This window comes from Otolemur garnettii, unplaced genomic scaffold, assembly GCF_000181295.1.
Source record: "Otolemur garnettii isolate 467f Iridium unplaced genomic scaffold, OtoGar3 scaffold00129, whole genome shotgun sequence".
In the NCBI taxonomy this organism is placed as follows: domain Eukaryota; kingdom Metazoa; phylum Chordata; class Mammalia; order Primates; family Galagidae; genus Otolemur; species Otolemur garnettii.
This window is the reverse complement of record NW_003852524.1, coordinates 4630578-4656033: the sequence shown is the minus strand read 5'-3', so window position 1 is coordinate 4656033 and position 25456 is coordinate 4630578. Positions and strand designations below refer to the sequence as shown.

Here is a 25456-nt window from a genome sequence, read left to right as displayed (position 1 = left end):
AGGCTCTGTCTCAAAAAAAAAAAAAAAAAAAAGATATTATTTCTTAAAAATAAGGTCTGTATTAGGAAATTACACAAATCATATATTTCCAATCACCTTATCACCTCCTGAGAAAATTCAGCTCCGCAATTGTCCTCATCTGATACCTACATGAGAAAATCTGGACTTCCACTCATCAAGGCCTTGATAGAATTTTTAGTATGTAATGACAGAAACAGAAATCAGCAATGGAGCAATTTGTTGAAAGTGGTTATTTTCAGAGGTAAGAGCAAAAATAGTTGGACTAGAGAAAATCCTACAAGCCCTGACCTTTTTAGTAAACAGCATCAGATGTTGAGGTTACATTGCAAAAATTAACCTAAGGTTAGGAAGTCCACTACAGTAATAGATATGTGTATAACTTCTTCTAGTTTGAGATACCACATTAAGAAAACAACAAGGCAAAAAGAAGAAGAACCCCTAGGATAGAAAATAGAACATTCACTGATGGCTTAACCAGAAAGAAAAAAAAAATAGGTTCACCTTAGAGAATAGGCACATTGTCATGAAGTGCCATTAATTCTATTTTTCAAATGAAATGGCAATAGAACATGCTTTATTTAAAATAATTACACTTGGCTCAGTGCCCATAGCACAGTGGTTACTGCACCAGCCACGTGCACGGAGGCTGGCAGGTTCAAACCCAGCCCAAGCCTGCTGAACTATGATAACTGCAACAACAAAAAATAGCTGGGCATTGTGGCGGGCACCTGTAGCCCCAGCTACTTGGGAGGCTGAGGCAAGAAAATCGCTTAAGCCCAAGAGTTGGAGGTTGCTGTGAGCTGTGATGCTACAGCACTCTAGCGAGGGCGACAATATATAACTCTGTCTCAAAAAAAAAAAAAAAAAGACGATTATAGTTGCTTACTAAGTTAACTGACACCCTACCTTGATGGAAGTTACTACCTTATTTTTATTGTTAAACATTAAGCCAGTTTTATGACTTCCCAGAGAATAACCTCTATTCACCTGGATTGTAGTTATTTGGGTCCACTGAACTTAACCTCAACATAGACAGCTGTGACTGTGCTATGTGGAGTAGAATGTAGGGGACTCTGTTTAATTTAAAGCAAAATCGCAGTCGTAAAACTAGCTATCTCCTTCCAAACTATAGTTATTATTACTTAAGCAAAAATCTACTTCCCACCCAGTCTATTGCCCATATGGGAAAGTGGCCTTTGGGAATTACAGAAATTCTCATTTAAAACAAGAATGTGGATCCACAAAGAAAGGGATCTTGTAGGTTTTGTGTCCTAATTGCTTTTTACAGTAATGTTAGTTATCAAACAATAACCAATCTTATCTCTTCCAAAAATGAAAATTGACCTTTATAATTAAAAAAAAAAAATTACTAAGGAGTTCAGCAAACCTTACTTCTGGTAGTGGGCTGGCCGGTTTGGTTAGGATTCCTCCTACATAAACCACGTTAGGCAGAGTGGGTCTTGGAAACTCTAGGGCTACATCAGTGCACAGCATCCACAGGCTGGACCCATGAACCAAATCATACATGGACTTCTGGGGCAGCAGGTTGTGCTTCTGCATTATCCTTTCATATTTGGGAAGAACGAGAAAGCTGACCCCTAATCTGGAAATGAGGTAAACGCCGGTATTTTTCATCCTTTGCAGCAAGTTCATGCGGTCTGTGAGGAGGGAATTAAACTCTGGAACATAAGCTAATGGAGCTGGAGCTCCCACTTCGGCAGGATACCAAAGGCCGGTTGAAAATACAGCATATTTAACCCCTAAAAGATGAGCTATCACAAACCCACACATATCATTGGGGTCCACCAGCAGCAGGTCAAACTTTTCTTTCTTCAGGTTCTGGATTAGGGCATGGTTGCCAACTATCATGTCACAGTTCTCAGAATAGTGATCCAGTATATCAAACAGTTCGACTGCTGTCGATCTCCCAGAGAAAATATTCCGCATTTTGGACTGCAGGAAAGCATCCGAGGTGGTACTGTTAAAGAGCCCTGGGTAGCGCTGGAGGCTGTAGTGATTAGATGGGGTGATGTCTCTGCCTTCTGAGAGGAGGAACACTGTATTGTGGCCTCTCTCATGCAAGGCTGAGGCCAGCGTCTTGAAAATGTACATATGGCTTTCGAACATAATTGGCGGCACGATGATGATTTTGGCAGCCTTCACTATCCCAACAGCACTCCACAGGAGAATGAAATATGAAGTGTAAGCCTTCATAGCTGTAATGACAACCAAAAAACAACTTAAATCAGAATACAACGCTGACCATTCAAAACAATCACAAAGGTCTTTTTTTCCCCCAAATATATAATGATCTAATACTTTTTCTAAAAGACCACTTTTAAACTTATCCTAATATTTGTTCTAATTGCCTCTTTATTTTTGAAAGAGCAGTTATTTAAGTATAGAATTGGTAGCAACACTGACATAAACTGAAATATATTTAAAAGGGAGCATATCATTTCATCAGTAAAGTAGATATTTTTTAATTGTAAATAAAACTTCTATAAGGTCAAATGACAAACAGTATCTTTTGTTTGAATATCTATGAAGTATCTATGAAACATCTTTTTATCTTCTAATCGAATGTCAAAGTTAATCCCAGAAAGAAGAGCCAAGTTTCTTTTTTTATTTCTACACATATCAGCCTGTGTGTCTCTTTTAATCATTTTATTTCAGTCGTTACATTTCCATTTATATAACCAAGTATGTATACCAAAGGAAGACTATTTAGAAAATAATTATTTTAAATGGTACTTCAGTAATTCCATAGAAAAGATAAAAAAGGTCTTTAACACACATTTTCCCTTTACCTATATACCATCAATAGGCCAGTAGCTCACATCTGTAATCCTATCACTCTGGGAGACCAAGGCAGGAGGAATCTTTGAGATCAGGAGTTGGAGACCAGCCTAAGCAAGAACAAAATCCCACTCCTGTCTCTACTAAAAATAGAAAAAATTCTCCTGGTATTACAGTAGGTGCTATAGTACCAGCTACTCAGGAGACTGAGACATGAAGATCTCTTGAGGTTGCTGTGAGCTAGGCTGACTCCACAGCACTCTAGCCTGGGCAACAGAGTGAGACTTTGTCTAAGTAAATAAATACCATAAATAAACTGACAGTCTATATTTATGTAATTTATATCAATATCCTAAAGCATTACAGGGCATAACCTATAAGAGAAACGTCTAATAGAAAAGTTCAAGAGCATTAAATCTGTTTTAGCAAACGCTTACTGAAGAAGAGACTAATGAATAACTATATCCCAGACCATACTTTTTATGTAGCCCTAATTCAAGATAAATGGCAAATAAGATGATCACTGTACACTTGAAGACTGACCCTTCTCTTACCCTTTCATGTTAAAAGATTATGCTTAATAGTTAAAAGTCATTATGTGGGGACCATATAGTGTGCAAACACTCCCTAACCAGATCAATAAAACTAATATTTAAACTCTAAATTAGACCCCTAATAGAGAAAAGATCTAAATAATTGCCCCTGCAAACTGGACACTTTTATTTCAAGGAATAGCACAAAATAGACTGATTTAGACCTCACCAATTCACTATTTTTACTCATTATCATATATTAGCCACCCAATTTGTACAAATTTCTATCATTGAAAAGCAACTATACCTTCTCAACATTTACATATTTTAAGCAACATGAAAACATCAATAATGTATTCTTCCAACATCAAGACTGAACTATAAAATACATATATTTTCAGATATATTTTCCACTTCTGCTCCACTAAAAGTTTCAAAGTATTTCTAGATAAATTCAAATAATATCATTAAGAATAAATAAAAGTAATGCATTTATAGAGATATAATATTAAATGTTGCTTGATTTATTACAGGGGCTTTAAAACTAAATTTAGAGAAGACAAGTAAGTACAAGGCCAATAAAGGAAGAAAATTAAGTATCTGGTCTTGGAAAAAACCTTTCAAGCCTTTATATTATTGTACCACTACATATATGTGTCTCTCCAATGTTGCCTTCTATCAAGTCTGAAGGAGAAAAAGTATGTATTTTATGTGAACATGTTATGAATTCCAGGGATAAGATTTATGCAAAATCAGATATCCCAGCACCTACAGCCATAGGCATCACTGCTTATCTATTCAAAGAGATATACTTGACAATGGATCAGTTGTAGACAACTGCTCTCCTCACTGGGTTTTGGGTCTAACTTAGCATATAGCAGGTACATGCTGTTCAGGTATAGTTAAAACCATAATTTTATCATAAATAATTAAAAAATAGAATATAATAGTATGGAAACAAATCTTTTCAGTGTTTCATATTTTATTCTTCCTATTTCAATATTATTTTTTCTGTAACTATTATAAAGTAAAAAGAAATCACATAAAATGTTTTTTTTTTTCATTTTAATCACCAACTGCTTATGTTCTAGAATAGCAGTGTCCAACACAACTCTTTGTAATGGGCCTGGCACAGTGGCTCGTGCCTTTAATCCTAAGCACTCTGGGAGACTGAGGCAGGATTGTTCTAGACCAGTCTAAGCAAGAGCAAGACCTGTCTCTAAAAATAGCTGGGCATTGTGGTAAGCTCCTGCAGTCCCAGCTACTTGGGAGGCTAAGGCAGGAGGATTGCTGGAGCCCACGAGTTTGAGGTTGCTGTTAGGTATGATACCGTGGAACTCTATCTACAGCAACAATGTGAGACTTTACCTCAAATCAATCAATCAATCAATTGATAAATAAATAAATGGGAAAAACATCTTTTTATAATGATGAAAATGTTCTGCATCCTTTCTATCCAACATATTCCCACCTATATGTGGGCAAACTAATAAGAATGGTCAAGAGATTCTCAGTTATCTCCCCCACCAGGCACCCATACCTCCTGAAAGTTTTAAATACCAGCAACTATTTTTATACGTTTACCCACTTATTTTACAGAAACACATTGGGAATTATTTGAAAATACATATTTAAATATACAAAAATCCCTATCTTCATGATGCTTGTAATCTATTAAAAGGAGAGAGAAAATCCAAGAAAATAAATAAAAATGAATACTATAAAGCCATTTAAAAAATAATACCAAAATAAAAAGACTCTCTGTATCCATTTCCTAAAAATAATTGTTATCCTTGAGTTTATGAAACGTTTATGGAAAAATCTGAATATTAAATACTTTCCTTCATTTGAGACTTCTTTTAAATTTTAAACAAGTGTTCATTGTATTTTAATGAGCATAGTCTTTTAACATCTTCTGGTGAGATGTTAAATATCTGAAATGGATGCTGAATTTTATCAATTGAACAACTGAAATGAGCAACTGAAATGTGCCTGATGTGACTGAGGAACTGGAACAGAAATTCCATTTAGTTTAGATACACATGGCAGGTGGCTGCCATACTAGGATATTTTAAAAAGTAAATATAGTCTAAAAGTCACTATTCAGAAATGTTAGTATTCATGTGGCCAAATACCTTCTAAAAGTAATGCCCACAAGAACTTCATATGTCTTCATAAAACAATACTGATTACCAATAAAGAGGCACATTTACATTAGCATGTTATTCCACTGTTCAAGTGCAAAATTAATTATGATAGATTACAACAGCACTTTAACTTCATAAACATCAATGCAGTAGATAAGAAAATAAAACAACTAGCCACAAACACTGATATTCTTGCTAGTCCAGAAACACTTGACTGTGTCTGCTGGAAACACAATTTTCTGACATAATTATATTATATCACATTCCAATTTTAAGATTGTTTTATACAAACTTTTATAGCAAGGAGTTTTATTTACAAAATAGGACTCTGTACCATAATTCTTACCAAAATACAAGTACTTAAAATTTTGTGTTCAACAAAACACGCAAATCAAATAGACATTCATTGATTCATACACTGGTACAAAAGATTCCATATGCCATGTGAAGATTTGAAAACTTTAATTATGCCCCCATCATTTCAAATGCATGACATATGACAGCAATTGACATTTTAAAATGCCAAGAATACAATTTTTTTTTACATAAGGTAAAAACAAAACACAATGCTATCTCTATAGGTTCTTACATAATGATACTGGGATAGGATTGGCTGGGGATTTAAGTATAATACCATCCAAGCAATCTATAAAACCATGAATGCCCTCTTACAAATTTCAAACCCAGAAAATTGGTGACAATTTAAGAATTCCCCTATCATTATTATTATTTAACCTAATTATCAATGTTCTAACCATTATAAGAGGAAATAAATGAGATATAAAGTTTATAAAGCATAAATAAAATTAAGATTTACTGAGGATAATCAGATTTTCTCTTTTTTTTTTTTTTTGGCAGTTTTTGGCCAGGGCTCGGTTTGAACCCACCACCTCCAGTATATGGGGCTGGTGCCAATAATCAGATTTTCTTCATGAAAATCTCTAATGAATCAACTAAAATCAAGGCAAACTAATAAGAATGGTCAATTCTCACTCAAAAGTTTTAACCACCAGCAATTATTTTTATACATTACTTACTTATTTTGAAACACATTAGGAATTATTTAAAAAACACATATTTAAATATACAAAAGTCCTACTTTATGAATTTTACAGTCTATTTAAAGGAGAGAGAAAATCCAAGAAAATAAATAAAAATGCGTACTATAAAGCCATTTAGAAAATATTACCAAAATAAAAGACCCTCTGTACCCATTTCCTAGAAATAACTGTTGTCTTTGATTTCATGGAATTTTTATGGAATAATCTGAGTATTAAATACTCTCATTAGTTTGAGACTTCTTTTAACTTTTAAGCAAGTATTCACTGTATTTTAATGAGACTTTTGTTGAGACATTAAAAATCAGAAATGGATGCTGAATTTTATCAACTGTTTAACTTTTTTTTATTTTTTACACTTGTTCGAAAGGAAAATAACAGAATGGCAAGGGGAATTGGTATTATACTCATTATTTAATCACTCATTATTTTAAAGTTTTTTTTAAAGCCACTATAGAAGAAAACTGGAAAATTACTAAGAAATGTAAAAGAAAACATGACTAAATGACACTTGTGTATAATGTAAAAATAATTTTTTTCAACTATATAGTATAGACTCATACTACAATCATACTCCTACTAATAGATCACTCCAAAGTTAGCAAGACAATTCTTTCTGAAAAAAATGAATTTGTAAAAACAAGTCAAAAAAGGGAGAATAATGAGTCAGCTTGCACTTTCAGTAGTTAAAATATACCACAATGGCACATTAAAATAATGCATTGGAGGAGAGGGGGAAAGATGGCTGACTGGAGTCAGCTTACAACAGAAGCTCCCATCCAGAGGAAAGGATGATGACCAGAAAGTACCCAGTAAAGCTGAAGACTGGGAGCTGAGCTGAAGAGAGAAGAGTGATTGCATGTCACCTCTGCTGAGGCAAGCTGCAACTCCAAGAAAGCAAATTTCAGCTGAGACTTCAACCCAGAGTCACTGATCCACTAGGATTGGACAAAGGCCAGCTGAATATAAGACAAAGTCACCTAACCCTACCACACCAAGCAGGTCCTCAGAGTCTCAGACTGTAATACTGTACGAGTCCTTTGCAAAGCTATAGGGGAAAAAGCTACAGTCACCAGTCCCAACTCCTAGGCAAAGGGCTGGTTAACGACAACTCCAGTAGCCATTAATCCAATTTCACCTTACCTGCCCATCTAGCCAAATGGTAAAAAATAATCATGGGGCAGAATCAGCAGAAAAACTCTGGCAACATGAATAATCAGAGTATATCAACTCCCCAGAGGAATAACAAAGCAGACAGACCAGATGATTCCATTAATAAACAAATGGCTGAGATGTCACAAATTGAGTTCAGAATTTGGAAGGCAAATAGATTAACAGAATGAAAGTAAAGTTGGAATTAGAAATTCTAGGAATAATTCAAAAGTTGTCTCAAGAATTCAATGAATTCAAAGACAAAATCATCAAAGATTTTGACACATTGAGAAAAAAATGTGCAGCCCTCCAAGATATGAAAAACATAGTAGAATCCCTCAGTAACAGAATGGAGCAGGCAGAAGAAAGAATATCTGACATCAAAGACAAAGCTTTTGAATGCTCCCAAATGCTCAAAGAGGAAGAGAAGTGAGGAGCAAAAATGGATCATTCTCATAGAGAGCTGTGGGACTACTCAAGAAAAGCAAATATTCGCCTTATAGGAATCCCTGAAAGAGATGTTCCAAGAAGCACAGAAACTTTACTCCAAGAGATAATCAAGGAGAAGTTCCCCCAATATAGCAAAAGGTACTGAAATTCAGATCACAGACAGTTTCAGAACCCCAGCATGACTCAATCCAAATAAAGCATCTCCCAGACACATTATAATTAACTTAGCCAAAGTTAATATGAAGGAGAAAATTCTGCAAGCAGCCATGTGTAAGAAAACCATAACCTACAAGGGAAAGAATATTAGAATGACTATAGATCTCTCTGATGAAACTTTTCAAGCCAGAAGAGGATGGTCATCGACTTTCAATCTTCTAAAACAAAACAATTTTCAACCCAGAATCCTGTATCCAGCTAAACTGAGTTTCACTTATGATGGAGAAATTAAATACTTTAATGACATTCACACGTTGAAGAAATTTGCCATAACTAAACCAGCTCTCCAGGATATTCTGAGACCCATCCTCCACAATGAACAGCACAATGTTCTACCATGAAAGTAAACTCACTCAAAAACTTTTGATCAAATCCCAACTTCCACAATGGTGAAAGGTTTAAAAATGTCCACTGGATTTTCAAAAAACTCCACACTCAAAATACTATCAGGCTTATAAATACTCTCAATTAACATGAATGACTTAAATTGCCCTCTAAAGAGGCACAGGTTGGCTGACTGGATACAAAGCTAAGGCCAGATACCTGCTGCATACAAGAATCTCATCTTACCTTAAAAGATAAATATAGACTCAGGGTGAAAGGATGGACATCTACAATTTAGGCAAATGAAAATCAGAAAAAAAGTAGGTATTGGCAATTTTACTCACAGATACAATAGGCTTTAAACCAACAAAAGTAAGAAAAGATAAGGATGGTCACTTCATTTTTGTCAAGGGAAACACTCAACAGGATGAGATTTCAACTATTAACATGTATGTGCCCAGCTAGAATGCTCCTTAATTTATAAGAGACACCCTAACAGATATGAACAACTTGATAACCACCAGCACCATAATAGTCGAAGATTTTAATACCTCGTTGGCAGTGTTGGATAGATCCTCCAATAAGAAAAATTCTAGACTTAAACTTAACCACTCAACAATTAGATTTAATAGACATCTACAGAACATTTCATCCTAACAAAACTGAATACACATTCTTCTCATAAGCCCATGGAATATCCTCCAGAATTGATGACTTCTTAGGTCACAAGTGTAACCTCAGCAAATTTAAAAGAATAGAAATTATTCCTTGTATCATCTTGGACCATCATGGAATAAAAGTTGAACTCAGTAACAATAAGAATCTGCATACTCATACAAAGACATGGAAAATAAATAACCTTATGCTAATGATAGCTGGGTCACAGATGAGATTAAGAAGGAAATTAACAAATTTTTGGAACAAAACAATAATGAAGACATGAATTACCAGAACCTCTGGGATACCACAAAGGTAGTCCTAAGAAGGAAACTTATAGTGTTGCAAGCCTTCCTTAAAAGAATGGAAAGAGAGGAAGTCAACAAATTAATAGGACATCTCAAGCAACTGGAAAAGGAAGAACATTCCGACCCTAAACCATCAGAAGAAAAGAAATAACTAAAATTAGAGCAGAAGTAGATGAAATTGAAAACAAAAAAATTATACAAGTTAATCAATCAAAAAGTTGTTTTTTTGAAAAGGTCAATAAAATAGATAAAACTTTGGCTAACCTAACCAGAAATAAAACAGCAAAATCCCTAATTTCATCAATCAGAAATAATAAAGGCCAAATAACAACAGATTCCTCAGAAATTAAAAAAAATCCTTAATGAATATTACAAAAAAAAAAAATATTCCCAGAAGTATGAAAATCTGAATGAAATAGAGCAATACTTTGAAACATGCCAAATTGCTAGACTTAGCCAGAATCAAGTGGAAATGTTGAACAGGTCTATATCAAGTTCTGAAATAGCATCAACTATACAAAATCTTCCCAAAAAGAAAAGTCCGGGACCAGATGGCTTCACATCAGAATTCTACCAAACCTCTGAAGAGGAACTAGTACCTATATTATGTAACCTTTTCCAAAACATAGAAAAAGAAGTAATACTACCCAACACATTCTATGAAGCAATTATCACCCTAATCCCCAAACCAGGAAAAGACCTAATAAGAAAGGAAAATTATAGACCAGTGTCTTTAATGAATATTGATGCAAAAAATATTCAATACGATCCTAGCAAACAGAATCCAGTAACACATCAAACAAATTATACATCATGACCCAAGTGGCTTTTATCTTAGGGTCCCAAGGATGGTTCAATATAAGTAAATCTATAAATATAATTTAAAACATAAACAAATTAAAAACCAAAGACCATATGATTCTCTCAATTGATGCAGAAAAAGCTTTTGATAATACCCAGCATCCTTTCATGATCAGAACGCTTAAGAAGATAGGTATAGAAGGAACATTTCTTAAACTGATAGAGGCCATCTACAGCAAATTCATAGTCAAAATTGTATTGAATAGAGTGAAATTGAAATCATTTCCACTCCGATCAGGAACCAGACAAGGTTGCCCATTGTCCCCACTGCTTTTTAACATTGTAATGGAAGTCTTAGCCATCCCAATCAGGCAAGAGAAAGCAATCAAGGGTATCCAAATAGAATCAGAGGAGATCAAACTTTCACTCTTTACAGGTGATATGATTATGTATCTGGAAAACCCCAGGGACTCAACTGCAAAACTCTTAGAAGTGATCAAGGAATACAGCAGCATATCATGATACAAAATCAATACTCACAAATCTGTAGCCTTTCTATATACCAACAATAGTCACACTTAAAAAACAATGAAGGACTCTATTCCCTTTACAGTAGTGCCAAAGAAGATGAAATATCTGGGAGTATACCTAACAAAGGATATGAAAGGTCTCTATAAAGAGAACTATGAAACTCTGAGAAAAGAAATAGCTGAATACATTAACATATGGAAAAACATACTATGCTCATGGCTGAGAAGAATCAACATTGTTAAAATGTCCATACTACCCAAAGCGATCTAATGCAATCCCTATGAAAGCTCCTCTAATGCAATCCCTATTAAAGCACCTCCGTCATACTTTAAAGATCTGGAAAATTAGTACTTTGTTTCATATGGAAACAGAAAAAAGCTCGAACAGTCAAGACATTACTCAGAAATAAAAACAAATTAGGAGGAATCACACTACCAGACCTCAGTCTATACTATAAATCTATAGTGATCAACATAGCATGGTACTGGCACAAAAATAGAGAGGTAGATGTATGGAACAGAATTGAAAACCAGGAGATGAACCCAGACACTTATTGTCATTTGATCTTTGATAAGCCTATCAAAAATATAAATTGGGGGAAAGATTCCCTATTTAATAAATGGTGCCAGGTGAATTGGTTGGCAACTTGTAGAAGACTGAAACTGGACCCACACCTTTCTCCTCTAACAAAAATTGACTCTCACTGAAAGACTTAAACTTAAGACATAATACTATAAAAATTCTTGGAGAGAGTGCAGGGGACCCATGGGCAATTGAAGCAACACCAAAAATATATTACTGGGACCTGATCAAACTAAAAAGCTTCTGTACTGTCAAGAACACAGTAAATAAAGCAAGCAGACAGCCCTCAGAATGGGAGAGGTTTTTTTCAGGTTATATTTCTGACAAAGGTCTAATAACCAGAATCCACAGAGAACTCAAACTAATCAATAAGAAAAAAACAAGTGATTCCATTTCATTGTGGGCAAGAGACATGAACAGAAGCTTCTCTGAAGAAGACAGGCGCATGGTCTATAGACACATGAAAAAATGCTCATCATCATTAATCATCAGAGAAATGTAAACCAAAACCACTTTGAGATATCATCTAACTCCAGAAAGAGTAGCCCACATCACAAAATCCCAAAACTACCGACAGTGGCATGGATATGGAGAAAAAGGGAACACTTCTGCACTGCTGGTGGGAATGCAAGCTAGTACATTCCTTTTGGAAAGAAGTTTGGAGAACATTCAGGGATCTAAATGTAGACTTGCCATTTGATCCTGCAATTCTTCTACTAGGTATATATCCAAAAGATCAAAAATCACTTGGCAACAAAGATATTTGCACCAGACTGTTCATTGCAGCTCAATTCATAATTGCCAGGTCATGGAAGAAGCCCAAGTGCCTATCTACCCATGAATGAATTAATAAATTGTGGTATATGTACACTACATGTATGCAGCATTAAAAAAAGATAAAGACTTTACCTCCTTTATGTTTACATGGATGGAGCTGGAAAATATTCTTGTTAGTAAAGTATCTCCGGAATTTAAAAAACATATATGTCCAATATACTCAGTACTACTATGAAACCAATTTATAATCACTCACCCTGAAAGATGAAAGATGAATCACAGCTATAGCCCAGGATGAAGAAGGGAAGGGGATGGGAGAGAAGGGAGGTGGTTTGATAGAGGGAGGGTAAACGGTGGGACCACACCTATGGAGCATAATACAAGTGTACAAGTCAAATCTATCGAGTATAGAACACAAATGTCTTAACTCAGTGATTAAGTAAATGAGGTGAAAGCTATGTTAATTAGTTGGATGTAAGCACTCCAATTTGTACAAAAAATCAACACATCAAATCCCACAAAGGCATAAATGTATCCATGATCTATGTATACATGACTTAATAAAAGGAAAAAAATTAAATAATGCATTAAAGATGGAAGATGAGAGGTAGACCAAAGTAAACAAAAAAAGCTCAAACAGGTACATATGTCTGCGTTATATCCATGAATATAAGGTCATACAATTAAGTTTGCAAAGTCATCCTAGAAAAAGTCACCTTCTAGGATGGTCACTTCAAAGTGCTCTCCTTGTTAAGCTGTGATAGCCATTTCAGAAAAAGAGCTCCAAAATTGGTTTGAAGGGTGGACTAAACACTGGCACAGCTTCTCAAGGTGACCAGAGTGAAATTCAGCACTGACATACACAGCACTTACTTGTTCTAGGATGAGTTCACAAAGTTAATTGTCTGACCCTGTCTATTATACTAAACTATGACATTTTAAATCAATGGAGCAAGAATGAATCATTCAAATAACCTGATTGTGCATTTTTTTTTTTGAGATAAGAGTCTTACTATGTCACCCTAGTAGAATGCGTGACATCACAGCTCACAGCAACCTCCAACTCTTGGGCTTAAGTCATTCTCTTACTTCAGCCTTCCAAGTAGCTGGGACTATAGGCACCCCAACAACACCGGGTTATTTTTTGTTGTTGCAGTTGTCATTGCTGTTTTTAGCAGGCTCAGGCCAGGTTCGAAACTGCCAGCCCTGGTATATACAGCTGGTGCCCTAACCACTGTGTCACGGGCACCAAGCCAGATTGCTCATTCTTGAAATGATTTAAAAAGAAGTTAAGATCATACTTCAAACCATGAAACAAAACAAAGTTTAGATAAGTACAAAAGTTAGATTAAAAAAAAAAAATCTATAAAAAAAGTTGCAAAAAATTTGCAATGTTGAAGAAGAGTTATTCAAATCAAATCCTAACTACCTAAATGTAGAAAATGAAAGGCTTGAATACATTAAAAATATGTGAATATCAAAAGAACTAAGAAGATAGGTCACAGATTGGGAGAAGATATTTCGAAAAAATACATCTGATAAAGAACCGTTACCCAAAATGTACAAAGAAATCTTAAATCTCAACAATGTGAAAACAACTCGATTTTTAAAAAGCTCATCAAAATTATAACTGACACCTCACCAAAAAGATATATAGATGGCAAATAAGCACCCAAAAAGATGCTCTATGTCATACATCATTAGGGAAAAGCAAATTAAAACAAGAAGATACCATAATACACCTCTGAGAAGGACTCAAATCCAGAAAGCTGACAATGCCAAATGCTGATGAAGATAAGAGGAACGAGAACTCTCATTCGTTTTTAGTAGGAATGCAAAATGCTACAGAAATTTTAGAAGACATTCTGACAGTTTCATACAAAATTAAACATGCTCCTGGAACACAATCATTGTACTTACAAAAAGGAATTGAAAATGTGTTCCATAAAAACCTGCACACCGATGTTTATAGCAGCTTCATCCATAATTGCCAAAACTAGGAAACAACCAAGGTATCCTTCAGTAGGTGAACAGATAAATAAACTGTGGTACATTCAAACGATGGAATATTATTCAGCTCTAAAAGAAGAGAAGAGTTACCAAGTCACGAAAACACATTGGAGAAATCTTAAATACATATTATTACATGAAAGAAGCCAATCTAAAACGGCTCACACTGTCTGGTTCCAACTAAATGACATTCTGGAAAGTGCAAAAATATGGAGATCGTAAAAAGATTTGTGGTTGCCAGAGGTCAGGGATGAAGAAAAGATGAATAGGTAGAGTCGAGATGTTTAGGGAAATCCGCCACTACACAGCAAAATCATACATATGAGATTCTTTTTATAAGATTATTTCAGTGGGAATTTAATATATCTTCAACATTTGCAATTAGTAACAATCCTTTCCTGCAGCAATGAATTCGGGTGAATGCTCATGGAAATTAAGTATGATTCCCCAAATCATACAGCTAAACTCCTCTGTATGACACCATAACAATGGATACATATGATTATACATCAGTCTAAAGCAGTGGTTCTCAACCTTCCTAATGCCATGACACTTTAATACAGTTCCTCATGTTGTGGTGACCCCCAATCATAAAATTATTTTCGTTGCTACTTCATAACTGTAATTTTGCTACTAATATGAATTGTAATGTAAATATCTGATATGCAGCATGTATATTCATTGTGACAAAGGGGTCACGACCCACAGGTTGAGAACCACTGGTCTAAACCCACTAAACAGACAAAAGCAAGAGTGAATTCTATTATAAATTATGGAATACGAGTGATAGCAAAGTGTCGATGTAGATTGATTGATTGTAATAAATGTACCACTCTGGGGCAGGATGTCCATGGCGTGGAGGTTGTTCAGGTGGAAGCAAGGAGTAAATGGGAAACCTCTGTACTTTGTGCCAAATTTTACTATGAACTCATAACTGCTCTATAAAATAAAGCTTACTGTTTTCAAATAAGGTCTCTGAGCAAGGACCCCATAATAAATATAATTTATATAGTTATTTTAGTTTTATTATGTGAGTTATTATAATTAGATAACATAGTTAGCTTAAATTTTGATAAGATTATGTTAATAGCCCACAATATTATTTATATTTAAAGCAACCATAAACAGCTTAATAAAAAAATAAACTAGGCAATAAAAATAAAATATAGGGATGAATCTAATGCACCACAAACAAACATAATGGACTACTGATATCCTGGAAAAAACCTGCAACATACATAATAGATAATTAATTTCCATGAGCATTCTCCTGAATTCACTAGTACAGGAAAGGATTGTTACTAATTGCAAACTTTGAAGACATGTTAAATTCCCAGTAACTGGTGATTGGTTAAATTGATATTCATTGTTACGATGCAGCCACTAAAATAATCTTGTAAAAAGAATATGGCATACAAAGACATTTAAGATTTGCTATAGACTGAAAATTGGGCCAACTAAACATTATATTTAGCATGTCCCACTTTGCAAAAGATACATATGTATGTATACACCCATAGGAGCAAGAAACCAAAATAGCAGTGTATTTCTCTGGATAGCATGACTTACAAGGCATTTTAACTCTTTCTTTCTGCATATTTACAACGTAATCCCCATACTGGGCATGTGCTACTTTTATGAAATAAAAATAATAAATGTTATTTTAAAGTAGGATATGATGAAAAAGTAGCTCATTAACAATAACAATAAAGGATATAACATACTTTTAAAATTAGCAAAACAGGATATTTGTTGGCCATACTAAAAAGTTTGGCCAGACTTTCTCTCAAGATATATACACGGAAATGATTCTTAAATGTATAGAATTATTTCAACAAAAGACAATATTCTAAAAGACTCAATTGTTCCCATACTATAAATAGATAATACAAATTTATTTCCAATACCACTGAGTAGTTTGGACTTTAATCAGATTACATTCACATTCATGTGTATGAATATAATCAGAAAGAAGAATATGTCTTTGATAAAAAAAACATTATTGACTTAGGGCATCCATGTAAATACTAGACACATAGTAAAGCCACAGTAATTAGATGGAACTAGACTAAGGATACCAAATCAAATCAATACATCAGTGAAAGAAGCCTATAAGAATTCCCTGAATAAATATAAACATAAAGTAAGATGAGGAAGGGACAACTTATTCAATATTCAGTGTTAAAAATTGGCTGTATATCTGAAAAAAAAAATCACTAAATTTTTTGCCTTAGACCTTTCCCAAAGTAAATCAAATAGCATAGTATTAAATGTTTTCTAAATAAAGCCATCAAAACTGTTAAGCTTTAAATAATTATGTGGGGGAAAATTAGGAATAAAGAAAAAAATCTCCTTTACAAACATTATAGTTACATAATCATTAAATATTTTTGAAATGTTTAGAACATCTGGAGAATAGGTTTCCAGTTCAAGAGGGCAAGAGGGTAGTTCATTTGAACACAAATGTTTCCATTATCATCCTCCCAAAGTTCTGTGATCATACCACTGCACTCCAGCCTGGGTGACAGAGTTAAAAATCCTATCTCTTTAAAACAAACAAATAAACAAAAGAATATAAAATAGAGTAAATACATAATAGCTCTGAGTGTTGGCATGAGAAAACAAGGTATTGACAGGGCCAATAATGTTCAAACACATGTTTGAACAGACGAACAAACTAGATTTTTCTTTTATACATGTATCAAGGATTTTATTTTTAATCCTATTGCTTGGCCCCAGCAAAGGCATAGTTTAGTCTTAAATAGCTGATGTAAATGTAAATTGGGTGCAAATATTCCAAAATACAACTGACACATTATTGTACATACACAAAACTACTCTAAATCAGAAATACCAAAACATGTGCACAAACATGTTCATTACATCATTTCCAATAGCAGACAGCCAGAAACAACTAAGAATCCAGCACATAAAGACCAATCAAATCAAATACAGTATATTTCACAAAGGAGTATTATTATAGAGCTTTCAAAAGTCATGTTTTAACAGAATTTTAATAGGGGAGGGGCAAGATGGTTGACTAGAGGCAGCTTTTAACCAGAAGCTTCTGTCCAGAAGGAGGAAAGTTGGACTTAAGTGAACGCAGAGAACTCAAAAGTAGGGAATTGAACCCAAGGATAAGAAACCAGGGTGCATGTCATCCCTACTCAGACAAGCTGTGAGGCCCAGAAAAAAGGGAGAAAGATAACAGAGACCAGTTACTAAGCGACTAGTCTGAAAGCACCTGTTGCCAAGAGGATGGGCGACTCTTTCTCAATAGGGAGTCCCACCTAGGGACAAAGGCACAGGGAACAAATGACCTATCACCTTACCCCAGGGGAGAGATCCATGAGGTCCCAGTTCTCTTACATCTGGGATCCACCTCTGAGCCTAGTCCCCATCTTTTCTGGTGTAAAAGTGAACTACTCTTTCTGCAGTCCTGAGCCCACAGCCCACCTTCCCCCCTTTCTGGTTGCCCACAGAATGCCCCCTGCAGAGGCTAAGTGTTTGGCCACTTCTCCCAGAATCCCCTTCATTGTGTGGGCCACTAAACCACACAGAGCACCTGCCTGCTCTGAGAGGAAACAGTGGTGCCACAGTTCTTTTCACATGGGGAGGTGTGATCTCTTCTGGCTCCCATTGTGGCTAAAAGAGACCTTTCCCCAGCCCCCTGAAGAATCCTTGCTTGATGTCTGTGCCAGGTGACCCCTGGTGACCCTCTGAACTTGCCTGAGTGGGTGTTGCTGGTGGTGCCTGAGCAAACATAACTGGAACTCAGTCAGAACTGTCCATGGATTCTTGTTCTCCCTGTGCTGGCTGAGACTCCTTATTTGACTTTGTTGGAGTAGGGATGGGGAGATGTTGAATCAGCAGGTCTATCTGCAGGTTTCCCTCCTTCAGCTATTGTAGGTAGGGGATGGGGAAACAGTTGTTCCTGTCTTCCTCCGGCAGAGATTCCAGTGAAATACTGCAATTGGGTACAGAATACTGAAATTGGGTACAGGGCAGACAGACAGCAGGACAGAACCAAGTTGCAGTTATCTCACCAAGCTAGCCCTCAGAAACTCATGGTAGCCCTAAAAGGAAGCTTTGCAAGACTGTAGAAGATGCCCATGCTCCAGCTCACTGGGGGAAGGGACAGTTAGCTCCAGTTCCTAGGGCTTTCAGATTTGATCTCACCCCACCAGTTTTAGTTACCAAACAAGTCTGTATGATGTTTCCCAAGGGTCCCTAATTAGATTATCTCTTAATAAATATTTAGGAGCAACCTAACATTTCAACTAAAAATATATAATTAATATTTTTAAAAAGCTGAAAATACTTATGGGGAGGAGTCAGCAGAATAATTTGGCAACATGAAAAATCAGAGCAGATCAACCTTTCCAAAAGACTACAAGAGAGATACAACAAAAAATGCCATCCATAGAGAAATTGCTAAAATGTCAGAAATAGAATTCAGAATATGGATGGCAAAAAAGATGATTGGAATTGAGGAGAAGATGAAAATAGAAATACAAAAAATAGTGCCAAAGTTGTCTCAAGAAAATAGTGAATTTAAAGACAAAGTTATCAAGGATATGGACATAATGAGGAAAGATATAGCAGAGCTTAAGGAATTGAAAAAGGCATTTAAGGAGTTTCAAAACACAGTAGAAACCCTCAGTAATAGAGTATAACATGAAGAAGAAAAAAATATCAGAAATTGAAGACAAGACTTTTGAACTGTACCACTCATTTGAAGAGGCAGAAAAAGGAGAACAAAAACAGAATATTCCCTGAGAGAGTTATGGGATCATTCCAAAAGGTCAAACATGGAGTTATACGGATTCCTAAAGGAGAAGAAGATGGTCCTAACAGCCCTGATGCTTTAATCTATGACATTATGGTGGAAAATTTCCCAAGAATTACAATTGACACAGAAATTCAGAGATACGTTCAGAACTTCAGCACAACTCAATCCAAGCAAAGCATCTCCTGGACACATGGCAATTAACTTCGCCAGAGTCAATATGAGGGAGAAATCCTACAAGCAGCCAGGCATGAGAAAAGTCTTACCTCCAAAGGAACAATATCAGGATGACCATAGATCTTCTAGCTGAAACTTTGTAAGCCAGGAGGATGGTCATCAGCCTTTAAACATCTTAAACAAAACAAGTTTCAACTCAGGATCTTGTATCCTGCTAAACTGAGTTTAATTTATGGTAATGAAATCAAATATTTTACCAACAGGTAAATGTTGAGGAAATTTGCCATAACTAGACCAGTTTTACAGGAAGTACTCAGATCCATCCTTCAAAATAACCAGCATGATCGTCCATCACCAAAGTAAACACTCCCAGAAATTAAAAAACAAAGCCTAGCTTCCACAATGGCATAAGGGATAAAAATAAGTTCTGGACCTCTGAAAAACAAGATGATCGGATCTCTATTATATCCATCAATTCTCTCAATAAATGTGAACCATTTGAATTCCCCTCTAAAGAGGCACAGTCTGATTGACTGGCTATAAAAGCTTAGGCCCAATATCTGTTGTCTCGAAAAAATACACCTGACCTCAAAGTATAAAACAAGACTTAGTGGGAAGGGATGGAAAACAATAATTCAGGCAAATGCAAATCAGAAACAACAGGTGTTGCAACTTTCTTTGCAGATACAATTGGATTTAAACCACTAAAAGTAGAGAAAGACAGGATGAACATTAAATACTTGTCAAAGAAAGAACACCTCATGAAGAGATTTGAATAATTAACATTTACACAACGGACAAATCTTCCAAGAAATACTGGACTTAAGCATGACCCCAGAACAAATGCAATTAACAGACATACAGGGTGTCCCTAAAGTTTGTGGGCAATTTAAAATACTTGGCTATATATACAATCTATATATTCAGACTGCCTGTACATATAGAACATTTCATCCTAACAAAAGTGAATACAGATTTTTCTCACAAACCATCCATCCTCCAAATTTGGTCATATCTTAGGACAGAAGTCTAACTTGAACAAATTAAAAAAAAAATAGAAATTTTTCCTTGTATCTTCTCAAACCGTCATGGAATAAAAGTTGAACTCTACAGCAACAAAAATCTCCATACCCAATTAAAGTCATGGAAACTAAATAACCTTATTCTGAACAACAGCTGAATCAAAGATGAGATTAAGAAGGAAATCATTAGATTTCTTGAACAAAACAGTAATGAACTATTAAAACCTATCGGATACTGCAAAGTTATTCTTAAGAGGGAAAACTATGGTATTAGATGCCTTCAGCAAGAAAATGAGCAAGTCAACAACCAAATGGGCCATCTCAAGCAACTGGAAGAGAAAGAATAATCCAACCCCAAGCTGAATTAAGTGCAATTAGAGCAGAATTAAATGAAATTGAAAACATAAGAATCATTCCAAAGGGAAGGGAAACAAAAAGTTGGTTCTTCAAAAAGATTTCATAAAATTAATAAACCCTTGTTCAGACCAACCAGAAACAGAAAAGATCTCTAATAACTTCAATCAGAAATGACAAAGAGGAAATAACAACAGATACCACAGCAATAGATTACTGTTGCTCAATGATTACTACAAAAAACTCTATGCTCATAAATACGAAAATGTAGAAGAAATGAACCAATACCTTGAAGAACACCTCCTTCCTAAACTTAACCAGAAAGAATAAGAAATTCTGAATAGACCTATGACAAACACTGAAATTGCATCAACTATACAAAATCTCCCCAAAAAGAAAAGCCTGTGGTTTCACACCACAGTTCTACCAAATATTCAAAGAGAAAACTAGTTCCTACATTGCATAATCTATTCCAAAACATAGAGAAGGAAGGAATCTTCCCCAACACATTCTATGAAGCAAATATTACCTGATTGCAAAACCAGGAGAGGACCCAACAAAAATAAATTATAGGCAAATATCATTAATGAATATCAATATAAAAATATTCAATAAGATCCAAGCAAACAGAATATGGTGACACATTAAAAAAGTTATACATCATGATCAAGTAGGTTTTATCCCAGGGATACAATGTTGGTTCCAAATACATACATCCGTAAATGTAACTCACCACACAAATAGAAGTAAAAACAAAAGGCCATTGATCCTCTCAATAAACATAGAAAAAGTCTTCAACAAAATTCAGCATCCTTTTCTGACAAGAACGCATAAAGAAATGGGCATAGATGGGACATTTCTTTAACTGATAGAGGCCATCTATTACAAACCCACAGCCAATATCATACTGAATGAAGGAAAACTGAAAGCATTTCCACTCTGAACTGGAGCTAGAGAAGGCATTGCTATTCAACATAGTGCTGGAAGTCCTAGCCATTGCAATCAGGCAAGAGAAGCGGATTAAGGGTATTCAAAGGAGAACATAGGAGGCCAAACTCTGGCTCTTTGTGGATGATATAATCTTATACCTGGAAAACCCGAGAGACTCAACTATAATGCTTTTAGAAGTGATCAGGAATATAGTAGCATCTAGGGGTACAAAAATCAATGCCCACAAATTAGTAGCCTTCATATATGCCAATAACCATCAAGCTGAGAATAAAATCAAAGACTCTACATTTTATAGTAGCTCCCAAGAAGAAAAATACCTGGGAATATATGTAACAAAGGATGTGAAAGATTTCTATAAAGAGAAATATGAAACCCTGAGAAAAGAAATAGCAGGATATTAACAAATGGAAGAATGTAGCATGCTCATGGCTGGGAAGAATCAACATTAATAAAACTGAAAGCATTTCCACTCAGAACTGGAACTAAACAAGAATGCCCACTGTAGCCATTGCTATTCAACATAGTGCTAGAAGTCCTAGCCATTGCAATCAGGCACGAGGAGATCAAGGGTCCATACTTCCCAAAGCAAACTACAGATTTAATGCCATCCCCATCAAAATAGCAATGTCATACTTTGAAGAACTTGAAAAAATAGTACTTTGTTTCATATTGAACTAGAAAAAAAAAAAGAACACAAATGCCAGTACAATTTTTAGAAATCAAACCAAATACAGAGGCATTACATACCAGACTTCAAGTTGTACTACAAGTCTACGGTAATCAAAACAGCATGGTCCTGTCACAAAAACAGATATATAGATCTATTGGAATAGAACAGAGAATCCAGAGATGAACCTAGCCACATATATCACCATTTGATCTTTGATAAACCAAACATAAGTATGCACTGGGGAAAAGAATCCCTATTTAGTAAATGGTGCTGAGAGAACTGGTTTGCATTTAGAAGACTAAGACTCAACCCACATCCTCTCACCAATAACAAAAATTGACTCTCACTGCATAAAAGATTAAACTTAAGACATAAAACTATAAAAATACTAGAAGAGAGTGCAGGGAAAATGCTTGAAAATAAAAAAACTGTATATATTATTATATAAGGAAGACACCTATGGAAATTGAAGCAACAACAAAAATAAATAAATGTGTTTGATCAAGGTAAAAACCTTCTGCACAGATAAGAGAACCACAACCAAAGCCATCATACAGCCTTCGAAATGGAAGATTTTTGCACATTATGAATCTGACAAAGGGTTAATAACTAGAATCTTCAGAGAAATCAGATTTATCAATAAAAGAGCAAACAACCCAAGTTATAAGCGGACAAGAGACTTGAACAGAAACTTCTCTGAAGACAACAGATGAATGGCCAAGAAACATATGAAAAAATGCTCATCGTCTTTAAGCATCAGAGAAATGCAAATCAAAACCACACTGAGATATAACTTAACTACAGTGAGATTAGCCCACATCACAAAGTCCCAAACCTGCAGATGCTGGAATGGATATGGAGAGAAGGGAACACTTCTTATCTGCTGGTGGGATTGCAAACTAATTCAATCTTTACAGAAGGAAGTATGGAGAAATTCTAAAGAACTAAAATTCAACCTTCCATTTGATCTCATAATTCCATTACTAGGTATCAACCCAGAAGAATAAAAAATCATTTTACCACAAAGACATCTGCACCAGAATGTTTATAGCCGCTCAATTCAAAATTGCCAAATCATGGAAGCAACCCATGATTGCTTCCATCAACCCATGAATGGTTTAACAAATTGTGGCATATGTATACTATGGAGTACTATTCAGCCATAAGATGGAGACTTTACATCTTTTATGTTTAGATGGATAGAACTGGATGTTCTATATTTAGATGGATAGAACTGGATGTTTAGATGGATAGAACTTCTTAGTAATGTATCTCAAGAATGGAAAAAAAATATCTAATGTACTTGATACTAATATGAAAATAATATATATAAACGACTACTCACTGACATGAATGATAAAACAGAAATACAGTCTAGCAAAGGGGAGGGGGGAGGAAAGAGAAGGGAAGAGTGAGGGCAACTGGGGGGAGAAGGGAGGACAATTGGCAGGATGTCACCTAATGTGCACAATGTGAGGATGTTCAGCACACTCCCTGGGTGAAGGGCTCAACTACAACTTGAACTTTACCTTAGGAGTGAAAACAAGGTAACCTAAAAATTCGTACCTTCATATTCATTTGAAATAATAAAATAAAAAAATTTTGATGAGAAAATCCTTGTAACATAGCACAAAGAAAATACAAAGCAAATTATGTATATAATGTTCACATAAATAAAATGATTATAATGACAGCAGAGTAAATATCAACCAGTAGTAAACATCAATAGTATATTAGGATTGTCAACTTGAGCCATTTGCTGCTGATACATTTTCTAAATTTTTGAAGATTTCTATCAAAAAGTTTCTATAATTTTTATAGCACACTCATTCAGTTGGCAAAGCCCTGAGCTGGAGCCTTACTCCCACTCTCACTTTGGAGTTAAACATTTAAAATTTCAGTCTTGACTTGCTGGTCTCCACTTACTACCCAATGACTACAGTCAGCCTGCGACACCACCACAACTTTGCCTAATCTCTCACTGTTAAGGGCATTAATACTTCCCAATATTCACATAAATATCCCTTTTTGTCCAGCACTTACCTGATTAGACTTTCCCTTCACCCTCGGCACTACTGATTCTCTCTATGAATTCTCTCTTGACTACCAGGAGGCTACTACTTCACTATGTTTCACTGCCAAAAACTTGAAGAAAATACAAAATTCAAAGAATCTATATAAATGTATTATTGCACATTAACCCACTCTTTCTTTTTTATATTAAAATAATTTTTATGCCTATATTCAACCAAGAAAATTTTCAGAGGTATGCCCACTCACCACAGGAAAGTCATTTGATATTTAAGTATGAATTAATTTGGGCAAAATAACAAAAATATCAGGAATATCAGGGAAGCACTTTACTTAAATGCTATAAAACACTCATATATAAAGGTGATTCCTCCAAGGTCAAAAGAAGAAATTTTAGTTTGTTTGCTTGTTTTTGACAGTCTCTTCTCCTGTCACCTTGGTTAGAGTGCAGTGGCATCAACATAAGGTAGGCGGACTGCCTGAGCTCATAGGTTTGAGACTAGCCCTGAGCCAGAGAGAGGCCTCATCTCTAAAAATATAGTCAGGCATTGTGGTGGGTAACTATAGTCCCAGCTACTCTGGAGGCTAAGGCAAGAGAATTCCTTAAGCCCAAGAGTTTGAGGTTGCTGTGAGCTATGACACCTATGACAGCATAGCACTGTACCAAGAGTGACAAAGTGAGACTCTGTTTCCAAAAAAAAAGATATAGAAAGTGAAGGTGATAATTTAATCCAAAGCAAATTACATAGTCTAACTAGAGAACAGATAAAATTCTCAGTGGTTGCAAGTTTTCCCAGCATTTAGTAGTGCATGGACTATAGTAACATGAGCAAATATGCCAATTATAATTGTCAACAGAGGCCAATCTGGTACTATAACAAATATTATTGAACAAATTTCATGTATTTCCAAAGCACCTTTTTCTTTCTTTCTTTCTTAATTAAATTATAGCTGTGTACATTAATGCAATCATGGGGTACAGTATGGTGTTTTCATATACAATTTGAAATACTCTCATCAAACTGGTTAACATAGACTTAATGTCATTTTCTTAGTTATTGAATTAAGACATTCATACTCTGCTTTTAGAAAGATT

At 35.2% G+C, this 25456-nt stretch overlaps 1 protein-coding gene across 1 annotated transcript in view; it reads right to left on the bottom strand.

Annotated features, from left to right (window-relative positions):
* UGT8 (UDP glycosyltransferase 8) overlaps positions 1-25456 on the bottom strand; it is a 99752-nt gene that overhangs the window by 53602 nt on the left and 20694 nt on the right. The window contains 1 exon segment of the mRNA XM_012810346.2: positions 1414-2237. Coding sequence (XP_012665800.1) covers positions 1414-2235 — 822 coding nt within the window. The 5' untranslated portion in view covers positions 2236-2237.